At 44.0% G+C, this 16,020-nt stretch overlaps 1 protein-coding gene across 1 annotated transcript in view; it reads left to right on the top strand.

The window, feature by feature from the left end:
- The first annotated feature begins 306 nt into the window (after positions 1–306).
- Positions 307–16,020, top strand: part of dnpep (aspartyl aminopeptidase) — a 51,850-nt gene continuing 36,136 nt past the window's right edge. The window contains exons 1-4 of the mRNA XM_072261011.1: positions 307–388; positions 6,224–6,314; positions 11,447–11,535; positions 14,537–14,650. Coding sequence (XP_072117112.1) covers positions 383–388; positions 6,224–6,314; positions 11,447–11,535; positions 14,537–14,650 — 300 coding nt within the window. The 5' untranslated portion in view covers positions 307–382. The remainder of the gene's footprint in view (positions 389–6,223; positions 6,315–11,446; positions 11,536–14,536; positions 14,651–16,020) is intronic.

Genomic DNA, 16,020 nt, shown 5'->3' with positions numbered 1-16,020 from the left:
CGACCCCCCACTCCGCTGTCCGTCATCATAACTGACACCCCAGCGCTCGAATGGTTGGCCAATTGGCGGGAGTCCAGTGCTGTTGCGTGATTGGATGATTGTTCCCTTCGTTCCCACGCAGTGATGAATGATTGACATTCTAATTTTCGAATAGTTGATAGAAATCTAGCTCAGACCTCGCAGGATTGGTTTAATATCTAATGACGTCAGTCCCCCTCGAATGCATAATTGATTGACGCACGGGCAGAGCGCCTGGCGGATTGGGGCGATTGAACTTTGGTTCACGCCTTCCACCCGCGATTGGTCAATCGTTGCAGGATTGGTGGAAGAGCAGTGCAGGCCCGTCCCTATTTCTGAGAGGGGTACGGTGCTTGTCACGGCGATGCAGGTGAGTTGTGAGTTTCGGGCTGGCGGCTCCGCTGCGACGGGGCGAGTAATCCCCTCACTTTTGCGAAGGGAACTGATGACTTGGGACCGGCGGCGGGGTCGGCAGTCTGACGCTGGGCCGAATAACTGGTGGCCTGGGTGCCGGGTGACTGCTGACAGAGTCAGCACAGTCTGTCTCAGGCAACCTAATTTATTGCCAAATGCATCGTGGTGTAATGAAATCCATATAAAGTAACCAGTGTGCATAGTAATAATAACTACAATGACAAGGGAACAAGTTCAGAATGGTACGAAGACTAGTATATTCGGCAAAAAATTCTAATTTGATAGTAGCTGTGTAAGTTGTTCTATTATTGGCACGTGTATCGAGGTACATTGAAAGACTTTGATCCATACAGATTATTTCATGACAACCAGTGCAAGAGAAAACTATAGCACAATGCAGAAAATCAGATTTAAGTTTGGTAAAACAGTGTAAAGGTCACAAAGAGTTGATTGTGAGGTACAGAGTCCATCTTATTTTACTAGGAAACTATTCTGATAACAGCAGGATAGAAGCTGTCCTTCAGTGTCGTGGTATGTGCTTTCAGGGTTTTGCATCTTAAGAGAAAATGTTCAGGGTGGGTAGGTCTTTGACTGTTTTGGTTGCTTTACTTACTGACGTAGCAAGAAGTGTAGAATAATAGGGAGAGGGAGAATTCAGAGTAAATGAATTAAAAGGTAGCTGGTCTGTCAGGTTTGTAAACTTTTCAGTGTTTGTTTGCATTACAGGGTGTGTATTCTTTTTGAGAGGACTGGAGATACTCGAAGGTCAGGCAGAACCTGTCTGGAAAGAATCAGGATTACTATTATCACAGACACATGCCATCAAATGTGTTGTTTTGAGGCACAGTGCAATATATAAAAAAAAGTACTAGTAGTTACAATAAGAAATTATAAGTAGTGCAAAAAGAGTAAATTAATGAGGCAGTGTTCATGGACTGTTTCAAAGTTCAAAGTAAAATTATTGTCAAAGTACATGTATGGCACCATATGCAACCTGTGATTCATTTTCTTGTGGGCATTTACAGTAAATACAAAGAAACAAAAAATAAGACAAGCAAAATAATAATAAATAAGCAATGCACACTGAGAGCATGAGATGAAGCATCCTTGACAGTGAGTTCATAGGTTGTGGAGACCATTTAGTGTTGGAGTGAGTGAAATACCCCCCCCCTTAGCAATCTGCTGGCAAAGGGGAAGAAACTATTCTTAAAAATGATGAGTCTTCAGGTTCCTGAACCTCCTCTCTGTGGTAGTAATGAGAAGAGGGCATATTGTGGGTGGTGAATATCCTTAGTGATGGAAAAACAGAGCTTACCTTGCACTTTGACCTTTCATGTTAGTTCTGTTTTTCTCTGGTCAGGTACTGCCTGTGCATCTGTGGGTTCCACGTTTTTATTGTAGCACTGCAATATTTGCTCATTTATCCTTCAGTGTCTGCTCTGTTTTCTGGTTACTCTGAATGAGCAAAGGACAGTACAGTGACTTTGAGGTTGGAGGTAAGGGTTTGCAGGCTTTGGGAAGTGCAGAAGAAGTTCACTAGGTTACTGTTGGGTTTAGAAAAGACAGCAATGCATAAACCGCTGGAAGAACTCCGTAGGAGGGAAGTGAGCAGTCAGAGACCCTTCTTCAGGACCTGCTTATTGGGCCTCGGTGAAGGGTCTCGAGCTGAAACATCGACTGTTCATTGGTCCCAGTGTAGGAAGCACAAGGACCAGTGAGTCGGCAAGCCTAGAATCCAGGGTTCGATACTAAAGATCGAAACCCAGGGGTCTGTTGGAAGTCCAGAAGTCGAAGCCTGGAGCCCTGTCCTGGGGTTGGAGAATTGTCCATGTGTGTGCGGGATCGTGGATGAGAGGGATGGGGCTTGTATTTTGATATTTGGTTGCTTGTGTTCTATGTTCTGCCAAGCATGGTAGGCATGCTAAGTTGGTGCCTGGATATGTGGTGAAACCTTGTGGGGGGGGGGGGTACCTCCCAGATCGTCCACAGACTGTGTTGGTCTTTGATGCAAACGATGCATTTCACTGTATGTTTCAGTGTACACGTGATAAACAATGAACAATGAATCTGAATCATGTTCAGTACAGACATGATGGGCCAAAGGGCCTGATGTACTGTTCTGTTACGTTTACTTGAATGAGCACTTAAATCAAAGTACATTTATTATCAAAGAATGTAAAAATTATACATCCTCGAGATTTGTCCGCTTACAGGCAGCCACAAAGTAAGAAACCCGAAGGAACCCAATTAAAAGAAAAAACCAACGCCCAAAGTGCAGGGGGGGGTGGGGGGAGAAAACAAATCATGCAAACAATAGAAGCAAGCAACAGCATTCCAAAGCAAACTGAGCCCTAGGATCCAAATCCCTGGGGTTCATCATATTGGTGGGACAAATGGACAAAGCTCACAGACGCCAAGCACAGCAGCTGGGGCAGTCTCAGCATCACACAGAGGAGTGAACATCGTGGGGGAGCGAGCAAAATCAGCCTAACTTTCGCTTCTGGTCCTGACACCCTGCCTTTCCAGGCTGTCTGGGCTGCTCTTTAAATTGTCCAAACAGCAGATTATACCTTGTATTAGGACTGGGGTCCCAACCGCAGTGAAATGTTTCGAGCCAAGACCACGCCACCCAGTGATTCGCTCTGGGTCTAGATTCTGTCGCCCGGCCTGAAGCTGTTCTGGACCTCTCCAAATAGGCTTGGCATTTCAACTGATCTAACCTCGCATCTGTGTCATTTGGATGGGCATTGACACTCCTCCATCTTGACTCCTTTCCAAATCGCTCACTCCAACTCTGACTGCATTGATTGATTGAGGAATAGCAGCCTTCCCTCCGTGATCAGACTTTTGAATGGTCTGTGAACTCATGGGCACTACCACATTACTCTTGAGCAACACACACACAAAATGCTGGAGGAACTCAGCAGGTCAGGCAGCATCTATGAAAGTGAACAAACCATTGATGTTTCAAAATGTCTCGGCCTGAAACACTGACTGCTTATTCATTTCTATAGACACTGCCTGACCTGCTGAGTTCCTCTAGCATTTTGTTTGTTGCTCGTAATTATCTGTACTGTGTGATTGTATGTACTGTGTTTTGCACCTTGGCCCTTGGAGGTAGTGCAATCACTCAAGTCAAGTATGATATTCTCTCAGACACGAGGAAATCTGCAGATGCTGGAAATTCAAGCAACACACACAAAATGCTGGTCAACTCCTGGACCGCTGCGTTCACCAGCACTTTTTGGAAGATATTCTCCCAAGGGGTTTTTCCCTTGGTGGAGAATGCCTGTGCGAGACTTTGATTGGGAAAACTGATGCCCGGGCAGCTGCCGCACTGTCCTTCACACACCAGCGTAAGGAGGCAGTGGCATGGAATGCAAGATGACTGGGGACCCTTTATTGCTGCAGCCTTCCTCCTGTCGTTGTGATCCACCATCTTTTGTCACCTCCATTGTTGAGTTCTTGATTAGATTGCTGTATCTCCCCCTTGACTTTGCTGCCATGGGTGACCCTACTAAGGAGCTATGCTCCAGATGGTATTGATCTCAGAAACTCAAAGCCTCGTCACTGCAACACAGTGACGACCCTTGGAGAAGTGGCCCTGGGGAACGCTGCTTTATTTAGCTGAATACACGTTTGTGATAGAGTGACAATTGAACTTGAGATGGGCCGAAGGGCCTGTTTCCATACTGTAAAACTCTCAGCTCAAAATGAATTTCCATGTCCTGCTTTAATCAAAACTGTTTTTATTCCTCAATGATGCAAGTATCTGTAAAGGGGCTGACATTCAATGAACAGTTTTGACAGTCTGTTGTAGTCCGTGCTAGGCAGGTGGGTGAGTTTGTCGGATTCAGATTAGTTTTATTTATTACATGGACATTAGAACGTAGAGTAAAATGCATTGTTTTGTGTCAACAGCCAACACAATCCGAGGACATGCTTGGGGCAGGCCACAAGTGTTGCCACGCTTCTGAAACAAACACAACATGCCAAAAACCTACAGCCTAGGGTTAGTATACCTTTGAAACATGGGAGGAAACCTACACGGTCACAGGGAGCACACATTGTCCTCACAAACAACAGCAAGAATTGAACAGCGCTGGTGCTATATAGTGTTACGCTAACCACTATGCTACCATCTGCCCTGGTTCTAACCTCACCTACCAATGGAAGTGACCTTTGGGCATGTGCAAGTTCACCATGCTTTTGGTGCCAACACAGTTTGTCTACAACTTGCCAACTAACCTGTACACCTTTGGAATGTTTAAGGAAAGCAGAGCACCAGGAGGAAACTGGGTCTGAGTGTGTCCTCAAGGCCCATCCAACAGCATGTTTCCAATCATGAGAGGTTCCAGGACCCGAGGGGGCAGCCTCAAAATGGAAGGATGTCCCTTTGGAACAGAAATGGGCAATTTCTTTAACCAGGGGCTGATGAATCAGTGCAATTCATTGCAACAGAACTCATTGGCTATATTTAAAGCAGAGATTGATGGGTTACTGATCAGGGCGTCAAAGGTTACAGGAAGGAGACAGAAGAATGGGTTGAGAAGGAAAATAAATTAGGCCTGATTGAATGGTAGAGCAGACTCAATGGACAAATAGACTAATCCTGTTACTTTGTCTTATGGGTAGTGTTCTGGTACACTTGCTGTCATCATCTAGCTTGGTAGAAATGTTCACAGGTTTGAGGGAACAGGTGACTGTTCATGATTATTGAGCAGCCATGACATTATGTGAATAAAGCAGATACTAGTTCAATTGAGAACCAGTCTTCTGGAAGTAGCTGCTCACAATCTGCTTTCCAATGATACTTCTTGGCTAGAGAAACCAACCATTCGGTGAGGGACATTCTGATTCTGTCTCACTGAAGCTACACAGGTGAAGATGATGTATGCAAAAATAACAAGGTTGTTGTTGTGGGTGACTTCAACTTCCCTAATATTGATTGGCACCCTCCTCAGTGCAAAAGATTTAGTTGGGATGGAATTTTTTTAGGTGTGTCTAGGAAGGATTCCTAACTCTGTATGTAAAACAGGCCAACTAGGATCAGGTACTAGGCACTGAACTTGGTCAGGTGACAGATCTCTCGGTGGGTGAGCATTTCAGAGACAGTGACCACAACTCCCTGACCTTTACCTCAGTCTTGGACAGGAATATCAGCAGATGGTATGGGGAAGTATTTAATTGGGGGAAGGCAAATTCTGATGCTATTAGGCAGGAAATTGTGAGCATAAATTGGGGACCGATGTACTCAAATGTGGAGCTTGTTTTAGAAGCACTTGCATGGGGTTCTGTAAAGGGTTATCCCATTGAGACAGGGAAAGGATGGTAGAGTTGAGGAATTATGATTGACAAGAGAAGTGAAACATCTAGTCAAGAGGAAGAAAGAAGTTAAGGTTTGGGAAACAAGGATTAGACAGGACTCTAGAGTTACAAGGTAGCCAGGAAGAAGCTTAAGAATGAACTTGGCTAGAAGGGGGCATGAGAAGGCCTTGGGCCAACTGCTTATTCCATAGATGCAGCCTGACCTGTTAAGTTCCTCCACTATTTTGTGTGTGTTACTTTGATTATCCAGTACCTGCAGAATTTCTTGTTTGTATTTGAGTTCAAAGTAAATTTATTATCAAAATGCTTGTATGTCACCATATACAACCCCGACATTCATTTACCTGTGGGCATGACAGCTTCTGTGTGGCTCAGTTTAGTCGGTCACCACAGTGACGTGAAAGCATGTTGCAGCTCGTTCTACAGTTGTGGTGCTCACATTATTATGCTCTCCAACTTTCAGACCGCAGCTAAAAAAGGTTTGAAGACTGCAGTGCAGACTGCTGCTGAGGAGTTCCTGGCCTTCGTGGATGAAGGGGTGTCCCCTTATCACGGTATGTAATCTGGTTGTTTTACTTTTACCTGGGGCTGTGGATATTTGGAACAGCTGCTCTTGTCTGATACTGACATTGGAATTTTCATTCAATGGCCACTTTATTAGGTACCTCCTACACATAATAAAGTGGCCACTGAGAGTATGTTTGTGGTCTGAACTCTTGACTTTGCCCTCATGCACTCAGTGGTCAATCTCTGATACATAATAAAGTGCACTTTATTACGTTTGTGGACTTCTGCTGCTGTAGCCCACCCACTGTATGATTTGACATGGTGTGCGTTCAGAGATGCTCTTCTGCACACCACATGTTATTTGAGTTACCAGTCTGGCCGTCCTCTCTGATCTCTCATTAACAGTGTATAAGATGATGAGAAGCATTGATCATGTAGATAGTCAGAGGTTTTTTCCCAGGGTTGAAATGGCTAGCATGAGAGGGCATAGTTTTAAGGTGCTTGGAAGTAGGTACAGAGGAGATGTTAGGGTTAAGATTTTTACACAGAGTGGTTAATGGAATGGGCTGCCAACAACGATGGTGGAGGCGGATATGATAGGGTCCTTTAAGAGAGTCCTGGACAGGTACGTGGAGCTCAGAAAAATAGAGGGCTATGGGTAACCCTAGGTAATTTCTCAGGTAAGGACATGTTCGGCGCAGCTTTGTGGGTTGAAGGGCCTGTATTGTGCTGTAGGTTTTCCATGTTTAACAAGGTGTTTCCACCTGCAGAACTGCTGCTCACTGGGTGTTTTTTGTTTTTTTTGTGTGGTACTCTAGAGATTGTACATGAAAATCCCAGGAGATCAGCAGTTTGAGATACTCAAACCACCCCAACACCAACACTCATTCCACAGTAAAGTCACTTGCAATTTCATCAGACTATAAAACCTTCCAGCTGATTTCAGAGTCTCCCACATGCCTTCTGGCAAACTATCTGAGATTTCCTGTGTTTTTCAACAGTGGCTTTCTCTTTGCCACTCTCCCATAAAGCTGTGACTGGTGAAGCACCCGGGCAACAGTTGTTGTATGCGCAATCTCTCTCAACTCAGCCACTGAAGCTTGCAACTCCTCCAGAGTTGTTGTAGGTCTCTTGGTGGCCTCCCTTACTCGTCCCCTTGCATGGTCACTCAGTTTTGGAGAACAGCCTGCTCTAGGCAGATTTGCATCTGTGCCATATTCTTTCCATTTCTTGATGATTGACTTAACTGTAATTAATAGAATATTCAGTGACTTGGATACAAGAAAATTTCCATCTGCTGGCTTGTGCTTTTCAATAACCTTTTCATGGAGATGCTTGGGTTGTTCTTTTGTCTTCGTGGTGTAGTTTTTTGCCAGGACACTGACTCACAAGCAGTTGGACCTTCCAGATCCAGGTGTGTTTTTACTACAATCAATTGAAAACCTTGGCTGCACACAGGTCTCCAAAAACCAGATCTCCATTTAACTAATTATGTGTCTTCTATAACCAATTGCCTGCACCAGTGATGATTTGGTGTGTCATATTAAAGGGAGTGAATACTTGCGCAATTAATTATTGTGATTTATATTTGTAAATAATTTAGATCATTTTGTAGAGATCAGTTTTCATTTTGGCATGAAAGAGTCTTTTCTGTTGATCAGTGTCAAAAAAGACAAACTAAATCCACTGTGATTCAGTGTTGTAAAACAATAAAACACAAACTTCTGGGGGGGGGGGGAGTGAATACTTAATATAGACTCTGTAGATTACATTTCTTTCCCAATCCGATGTTTAGTTTGAACAACACCGAACCTCTTGACCATTTCAGCATGTGTTTGTCTATTGAGTTATTGCCACATGATTGGTTAATTAGATAATTGCATTAACAAGCTGGTGTACCTAACGAAGTGACTATTGACTGTATGACTACAGACCTGCATTCAAAATCAAAAGTGAAGTTTATTGTCACAAGTCTATGTGTGCACAAATGCAATGAAAAACTTACTGGTAGCAGCATCACAGGTACGGAGCATCATATAAGCAGCATTCACAAGGAAAATGAAGAAGTCCATTTTAGTGCATAATAATCAAAGTGGTCACAGCGTTGCTACCATATACAGTATAGTACATTATACAGCAAGGAACGCAATCAAAACAAAGTCCATTTTAATGCAACAGAGTGTGGATGAACTGTAGTGATTAGGATTGTACTCTTCCCCTTCCTACCGTCGTATTCTGGCTTCCATCCCCATCCTTTGCAGTCCTGAAGGGGCCTCTGCCCATTGACTGTTTATTCCCTCCATAGATGCTACCTGAATTTCTGAGTTCTTCCAGCATTTTTTGTGTTGCTTGGGTTTCCAGCATCTGCAAAATCTTGTGTTCATAAAATTCTTTGTTGGGCACAAGCATTCTGTCCTGATGTTCCAGCATCTGCAGAATCTCCTGTGTTTATGATTGGTGCTCCCTTGAAGTTTAAATCTTCTCTTCAATAGGGGTTCAGTGAGACCCTCTTTCACTGGTCCTCCTTTGTGATCTCTGTGGCTGTGTGAGTCTTCAATCCATGTGCAGCTTGTCCTCCTTCACCCACCCTATCTCCTTATTCTGGCTTCTGCCTCTTCCTTTCCAGTCCTGCTGAAGGGTCTTGGCCTCAAAGGTCGACTGTTCATTCTCCTCCATAGATGCTGCCTGACCTGCTGAGTTCCTCTCGCGTTTTGTGTGTGTTGCTCAAGATTTCTAGCATCTGCAGAATTTTTTGTTTATGATTTGGGGTTGTGCTGGTTGGTTTGATAATTGAATGGTTGAAGGGAAGTAGATCGTGGTGTGGGGCTTGGGGCTTGAGGCTTCAGGATCTCAGTTGAGAGAAGATGGCATGGCCTTGATGGTGGGCAAAGAGCATTGCAGCACAGTACAGGCCCTTTGCCCCATGATCTTGTGCTGACCTTTTAAGCTACTATTGTATCAATCTAACTGTTCTCAACCACATAGCCCTCCATTTTTCTAACATCCATGTGCCTACTTAAGAGTCTCTTAAAAGCCCCTAAGGTGTCAGTCTCTACCACCACTCCTGGCATCTTTGATAATATTTTTTTTGAGGGGATGGTGAGCAGGGTTTGGAGCTGGCATCAGGAGAGGGTAGAGGCTTAAATCCTGCACGATTTCCATGATTGTAACAGTGTCCAGCATCAGCAGAATACACAATGGGATACCTTTATAATGTAGGGGTATACAACCTATAAATGCAATACAAAAGAGCCAGAGTCACACTGCTGTTGCTGGGATTATCCAACCATACCACCAACGTGATTCGTATCACACCACAACAGGTGGCTTTCCTTTAAAGGTTCAGGAGGTTCGGTTTGTCAATGAATGCACCAACAAACTTCTACAGAAATATCATTGAAAGTATTGTGACTGGATGCATCATAGTCTGATGTAGCAATTCAAATGGACAGGAACATAAGACTATAGATATAGGAGCAGAATTAGGCCATTCAGCCCATTGAGTCTGCTCCCCATTCCATTTATTTTTATTAATTTGGAGATATAGCACAGAACAGGCCCTTCTGGCCCAGTGAGCTTTGCCACCCAGCAGCCCACCTATTCAACCCTGGCCTATTCAGGATAGATTACAATGACCAATTGACCTACTAACCGGTACTTATTTGGAGTGTGGGAGGAAACCAGACACTCGGAGGAAACCCACGCATTCACAGGGAGGAACGTACAAACCCCTTTTCCAGACAGCATCGGAATTGAACTCCACACTCCTATCTGTAATAATGTTGCACTAACCACTAGGCTACCATAGTGCCCTGTGGCTGATCTATTATGAGTCAACCCCATTCTCCTGTCCTCTCCCTGTAACCTTTAACACCTTTACTAATTGAAAACCTATCAACTTCCTTCTTAACAACCAATACCATTACTTAGCCTAATAGATTAGAATTACCATTGTACATAATTATCTAATTAAGTGTCTAATTTCCTTTTATATCATCTCAATGTGTACTTAAGAATGTATAAATAATTATAGTTTTATACATATAAAAAAAATGGAAAAGGTTATAAGTGTGGAAAAAGTACATGATACTTGTGAATTCCTTATCCAAATAAAAATAAAATTTAAAAAAAAGAAAACCTATCAACTTCCACCTTAAATATACCAGATGACTCAAAGAAGCTGCAGAGGATAGTGGACTCTGCCCAATACATCACAGGCACATCCGTCCCCACCGCGGGTGATATCTGCAGAAGGTGCTGTATCAAGGAGGCAACGTCCATCATCAGAGATCCTCACCATCTGGGCTATGCTGTGTCCTTGCATGTACCATCAGGGAGAAGGTATAGAAGTCTGAAGCCTCTCACCATCAGGTTCACAAACAATTTCTTTCCTTCAACCATTCAGTTCTTGAACCAACGGGTCTCCCTGTGACTCTGTGGATTTCCTCCAGGTGCTCCAGTTTGCCTACCACAGTTTAATTGGTAATTAGTTTAATTGGTTATATGACTGTAATTGGGCAGTGCAGGCTCATTGGACCAAAAGGGCCTGTTACCTCTAAATAAATCAATGGATAGATAGAAAACAACAACAAAATAAAAAACGAGATTCTGCAGATGCTGGAAATCCAGGCCAACACACAAATGCTGGAGGAACTCAGCAGGTCAGTCAGCAACTATGGAGGAGAATGAACAGTTGACATTTCAGGCCAAGACCCTCAAACAGGACTGGAAAGGAAGTGGAAAGAAACTAGAGTAAGATAGAATTGAAACAGTTCTATGTTGGTCACAGGCTAGACTACAATGAGCCATTCTGGTCACCACACTGGTGGAAGTTAGTGAGGGTAAAAGATGTTCAACTGAATTGACAAACAATTTGCTAAAGGAACTTAGTGGATCAAGCAGTATCTGGAGGATAAAAAGGAATTGACAGTTTTGTATCAATCCTGAGAGTTCCTTTCTCCCTCCCTCCCTCTCACAGATGCCACTCGACCTGCTGAATTTCTCCAGTAGAATGTGCTTGCTCCAGGTTACAGTATCTTGTGTTCCTAGAATCACTTGGATGTTGTCTGGATGGAACGATTGTTATGAGGAGAGAGTGGGTAGGCTAATGGGCTGGCTGGGGACGGTATGGAATCAGTTCATTGACTCATGATCTCTCTACCTTTTCTGGTTCTTACAGTTGTGGAGGAATGCAAGCGGCGTCTCCGATCAGCTGGCTTCAAAGAGCTCAAGGAGACTGACCACTGGGATATTGAACCTGCCAACAAGGTGAGGAGCTAAGTGGGGCAGTTGGGAGTGCAACTGCAATGATGGGACCACCCTCGGGTTGGAGGAGCAGCACCTTGTATTCTGTCCAGGTAGCCTCCAACCTGATGGTATGAACACAAGTTTCTCCAGCTTCCAGTAATAACTGCTCTCTCCCCCCCACCCCCGCCACCCTTGCCTTTGCCATTCTCCATTCTGGCACCCGTTTACCTTTCTCCTCGCCTGACCTGATGCCCCTCCTCTTTCTCTTTCACCAAAAGTCCATTCATCTCTCCTATCATATTGCTTCTCCTTCAGCCTTTGCCTTTTCCACCAAACCCCTTTCAGCTTCTCCCCCCAACCCCCAGCCATCCACCCTTACCCATCACTTGGTTTCACCTATCATCTCCCAGTTAGTATTCATCCCCTCCTCTCCCCCACCAACCCCACCTTAGTCTGGCTTCTGCACCCTCCTTTTCCAGTCCTGATGAAGACCTCAACCTAAAATGTCAACTGTTTCCATTTGATGATATACAGCAGAGTAGGTCCATCTGGCTCTTCAGGCCCCACTGACCAGCAAGCCCCGATTAAGTGTCGCCTAATCATTGTATTAGCTACTCCTTTCCTGGGAAAAGTCTTCCACCATCCACCTGATCTATGCCTCCCATCGTCTTGTACACCTCTATTAAGTTGCCTCTTGTCCTCCTTTGCTCCAAAGAGAAAATCCCTGGGTGGTCAACCTATCTCGTTTATTTCGAGATAGAGCACAGAACAGGCCCTTCTGACCTGACGAACCACACTGCCCAGCAACCCACCAGTTTAACACTAGCCTAATCATGGGGCAGTTTGCAATGACTAAGATGCTGGCTGACCTACTGAGTTCTTGCAGCATTTTGTGTGTAACTCTGAGCAGAGAAAAGGCAGCTGTTCCCCTTGAGTGTTTCTGCCAAAAGCTGTCTATCCAGAAACGCACTCTCTACACCCACAACTGTGTGACTAGGTCAAGCTAAATTGCCATCTATAAATTTGCCAATGGCACAACTGTTAGCAGAATCTCAGATGGTGACAAGGGGATAGATCAGCTGGTTGAGTGTTGCCACAACAACAACCTTGCACTGGATGTCAGTAAGACCAAGGAATTGATTGTGGAATTCAGGAAGGGGAGATCGGGAGTATACACATCAGTCCTCAGAGGGATCAGCAGTGGAAAGAAAGGGTGAGCATCTTCAGATTCCGTGTGTCAACATTCTTGATGTATCTGGTCCCAACGTATTGATGCAATCATGAAGAGAGCATGCCAGCATATGTATTTTATTAGAAGGTTAAAGAGATTTGATATGTCACCAAAGACTCTCTTGCAAATTTCTACAGATGTACCATAAAGACCATTTTGACTAGTTGCATTGCTGTTTGGTATGGAGGCTCCAATGGATCAGAAAAAGCTGTAGAGGGTTGTTCACTCATGGAACTCATTGTGCCCACTCGCCTTCTCACCATAGAGTACATTGTCAGAAGGTGATGCCTCAAAGACGTAGCATCCATCATTGAGGACCCTCACCATCCAGGACGTGCCAAATTATTGTTGCATCAGGGAGGAGGTGCAGGAGCCTGCAGGCATACATTCATTGTTTTAGGAACAGCTTGTTCACGTCTCCTATCTGATTTCTGAACAGTCTGAGAACCCATGTACACTAACTTGCTATTTTGATTCTCTAAGTTACAATTTAGAGTAGTTCTTGTGTGCTGCTGCAGAACAGCAAATTTCTTGGTGTGTGTGTGTCAGTGAAGGTAAACCTGTTTCTGATTCTGAGCATGGGCTACCTACCGGTCCGGAGACACAAGCATGGTCCAGCAGTTTGAGTTCATACCATATTCAGATCTTGGTTAGTTTGATTTAAGTTTGGTTGAGTTTATTGTCATGTGCAGAAGTCCGTGTGTGCACAACTACAATGAAAAGTTTACCTGCCGCAGCATCACAGGCACAAAGTCATAGAACATTACAGCACGGAAATGAATAAACAGTCCATGTTTCGAGCTGAGACTTATCCTCAGATTGGCACCTTACCCGTGGCTTTGGATGTTTAAGTATCTCTGTTAGTGCTCCTGCAAAGTCTGTATCAGAGACATAAGAAATACATAAATAACACACAATTTTTGCAAGAAAGAACACAGTTAGAAGAAAAACCAAAGTGATCTTAGTGTTACTATACTGAGTAGTGACTAGAGTTGTGTCAGTGCATTCAAGAACGGAATAGTTGAAGAGAAGTGGCCAAATCACTACAGTTTAGCAATGCTATGGCCACTTAGATCACTTTGCACTAAAATACACTTGTTGTTGTTTCTTGTTTTTTTTTTAAATGTGTATAGTTTAATTTAATCTTTTATAGCTTGCTTGCATCAGCATCACGGGCGCCTAGCCATCGAGTTTCCTCCCACATTCCCAAGGTGTACGGGTTAGGGCTAATGAGCTGTGGGTATGCTATGTTGGTGATGGAAGCACGGTGACTCTTGTGGCCTGACCCAGCACAGTCATCACCGACTTGATTTGATTTGAAGCAAACAACGCATTTCACTGTATTAGTCAATGTACATGTGACAAGTAAGGCTAATCTCTCTGATTTAAATTACATATAAAATCTTGTATAACTTATTTTCAAATTTATGTGAATGGTGCTAATTTGATGTCTGTGATGCTGCTGCTGCAGGCAAGATTTGTATTCCACCTGTACACACATGTACATATGACAATAAACTTGACTTTGACTTTGCCTCCCTTTGAAAAGGCAGCTATTCATCACCACTCTCTGCTCTTTGGCCCCTATAATATCTATGCTAAGTGAGCCTTTAATCCCTTGGGCTTTACCTTTTGAGGGCCAGGGTGGTACTTCTGGCATCTGAAAGGTTCCATCCTCATCAAAGCTCTCATAGTCTTCTGAGACCCTCATGATATGTAATTTTTTTAAAAATGAATGTTGTACAGATTTACTTGCCAGCTGAACTGTGTTAATCTATTTGTTTTAAATAGTATTACATGACGAGGAACTACTCATCGATCTTAGCCTTTGCCGTGGGAGCCAAGTATAAACCGGGAAATGGATTCAGCATGATCGGAGCACACACAGACAGTCCCTGCTTGCGGGTGAGTCCCTGTCTGCGGGGAGTATTCCTGAAGATCACTTGTGGGAGGGGTGAGGGGGATGAGGATTGAGATGATTGTGACACTCTCAACATGCTTTCTGTATCTAAGCCTTTGAAGTTCATTGCTGCCGTCTGGAGGCTATAATGTTAGGACAAAATGCTTTCAGCCAACTAAATAGGTAGTATATTGTGACATAAAAATTTACTTTGATAACAAATTTACTTTAACATTCGGGTTGTGCTTCTTGTTGGGAGTCTGGTAATGTTCAGCTGGTGTTTATGATGAATGTCAATCGGTAAAGTTTTTTTTAAAAAGTTCTTTAAACACAAAATATTCCGCAGAAGCACAGAAGATGATGGAGGAGCTCAGCAGGTCAGGCAGCATCAGTGGAGGGAATAAACAGTTGACATCAAGGGCTGAGGCTCATCGGGGCTGGAAAGGAAAGGGGCAGAAGCCAGAAGGTGGTGGGTGGAGGGAAGGGAATACAAACTGGCAGATGAGGGGTTGGGCGGCAGATGAAATGAGACTGGAAGGTGATAGATGGAAAATGTAAAGGGATGAAGAAGGAATCTGATAGGAGAGGAGAGTTGACTATCTAAGAGGGGAGCCAGAATGGGGAATGGAAATGAGAGAAGGTGGAGGAGGGAGAAATTACCAGAAGTTAGAGAAATAGGAATCAATGTTCATGCCACCAGTTTGGTGGCTACCCGGGAATATGAGGAGTTGCTCCTTCATCTTGAGTGTGGCAGAAGAGGAGGCCATGGGCTGATAATGTTGGCATGGAAATTGGAATTAAAATGGGTGGCCACTGGGAAATCCTGCCTGTTGTGGCAGACCGAGTGAAAGTACCTGACTTTGTACTTTGTGAAGTCTTGTCAAGTTTGTAACAGAAAATGTTGCAGGCCTTTTGAGCACAGTGAGATCCCAGCCTCAGTAACACATAGATATATAATTCCTTAAAAGTGACAGCACAGGGAAGGTCGTTAGAGAGCTTGTGGCATATTGGCCTTCATAAATCAGAGTACTGAATACAGGAGTTGGGATGTTATGTTGAATAGGACATTTTAGAGTAGTGTGCACTGTTCTGGTCACCTACCTACAGGGAGAAATTACAGCATTTAATGTCAGAGTCACAAACAGGCTCTTCAGCCCATCTAGTATGTGCCAAACTATTAATCTGCCTAGTCCCATTTACCTGCACCCGGACTATAGCCCTCCCATCCATGTTCCTATTGAAACTTCCCTTGCATGCTGCAATCAAACCTGCATCCATCACTTCCACCAGCAGGTCGTTCCACACTCTCACCACCCTCTGAGTGAAGAAGTTCCCCCTCAGGTTCCCCTTAATCATTTCACCTTTCTCCCTTAAC

The sequence above is a fragment of the Mobula birostris genome, chromosome 6 (assembly GCF_030028105.1).
Source record: "Mobula birostris isolate sMobBir1 chromosome 6, sMobBir1.hap1, whole genome shotgun sequence".
In the NCBI taxonomy this organism is placed as follows: Eukaryota; Metazoa; Chordata; class Chondrichthyes; order Myliobatiformes; family Myliobatidae; genus Mobula; species Mobula birostris.
Note: the sequence above shows the minus strand (reverse complement) of the source record. Positions and strands in the feature narration are given on the sequence as shown.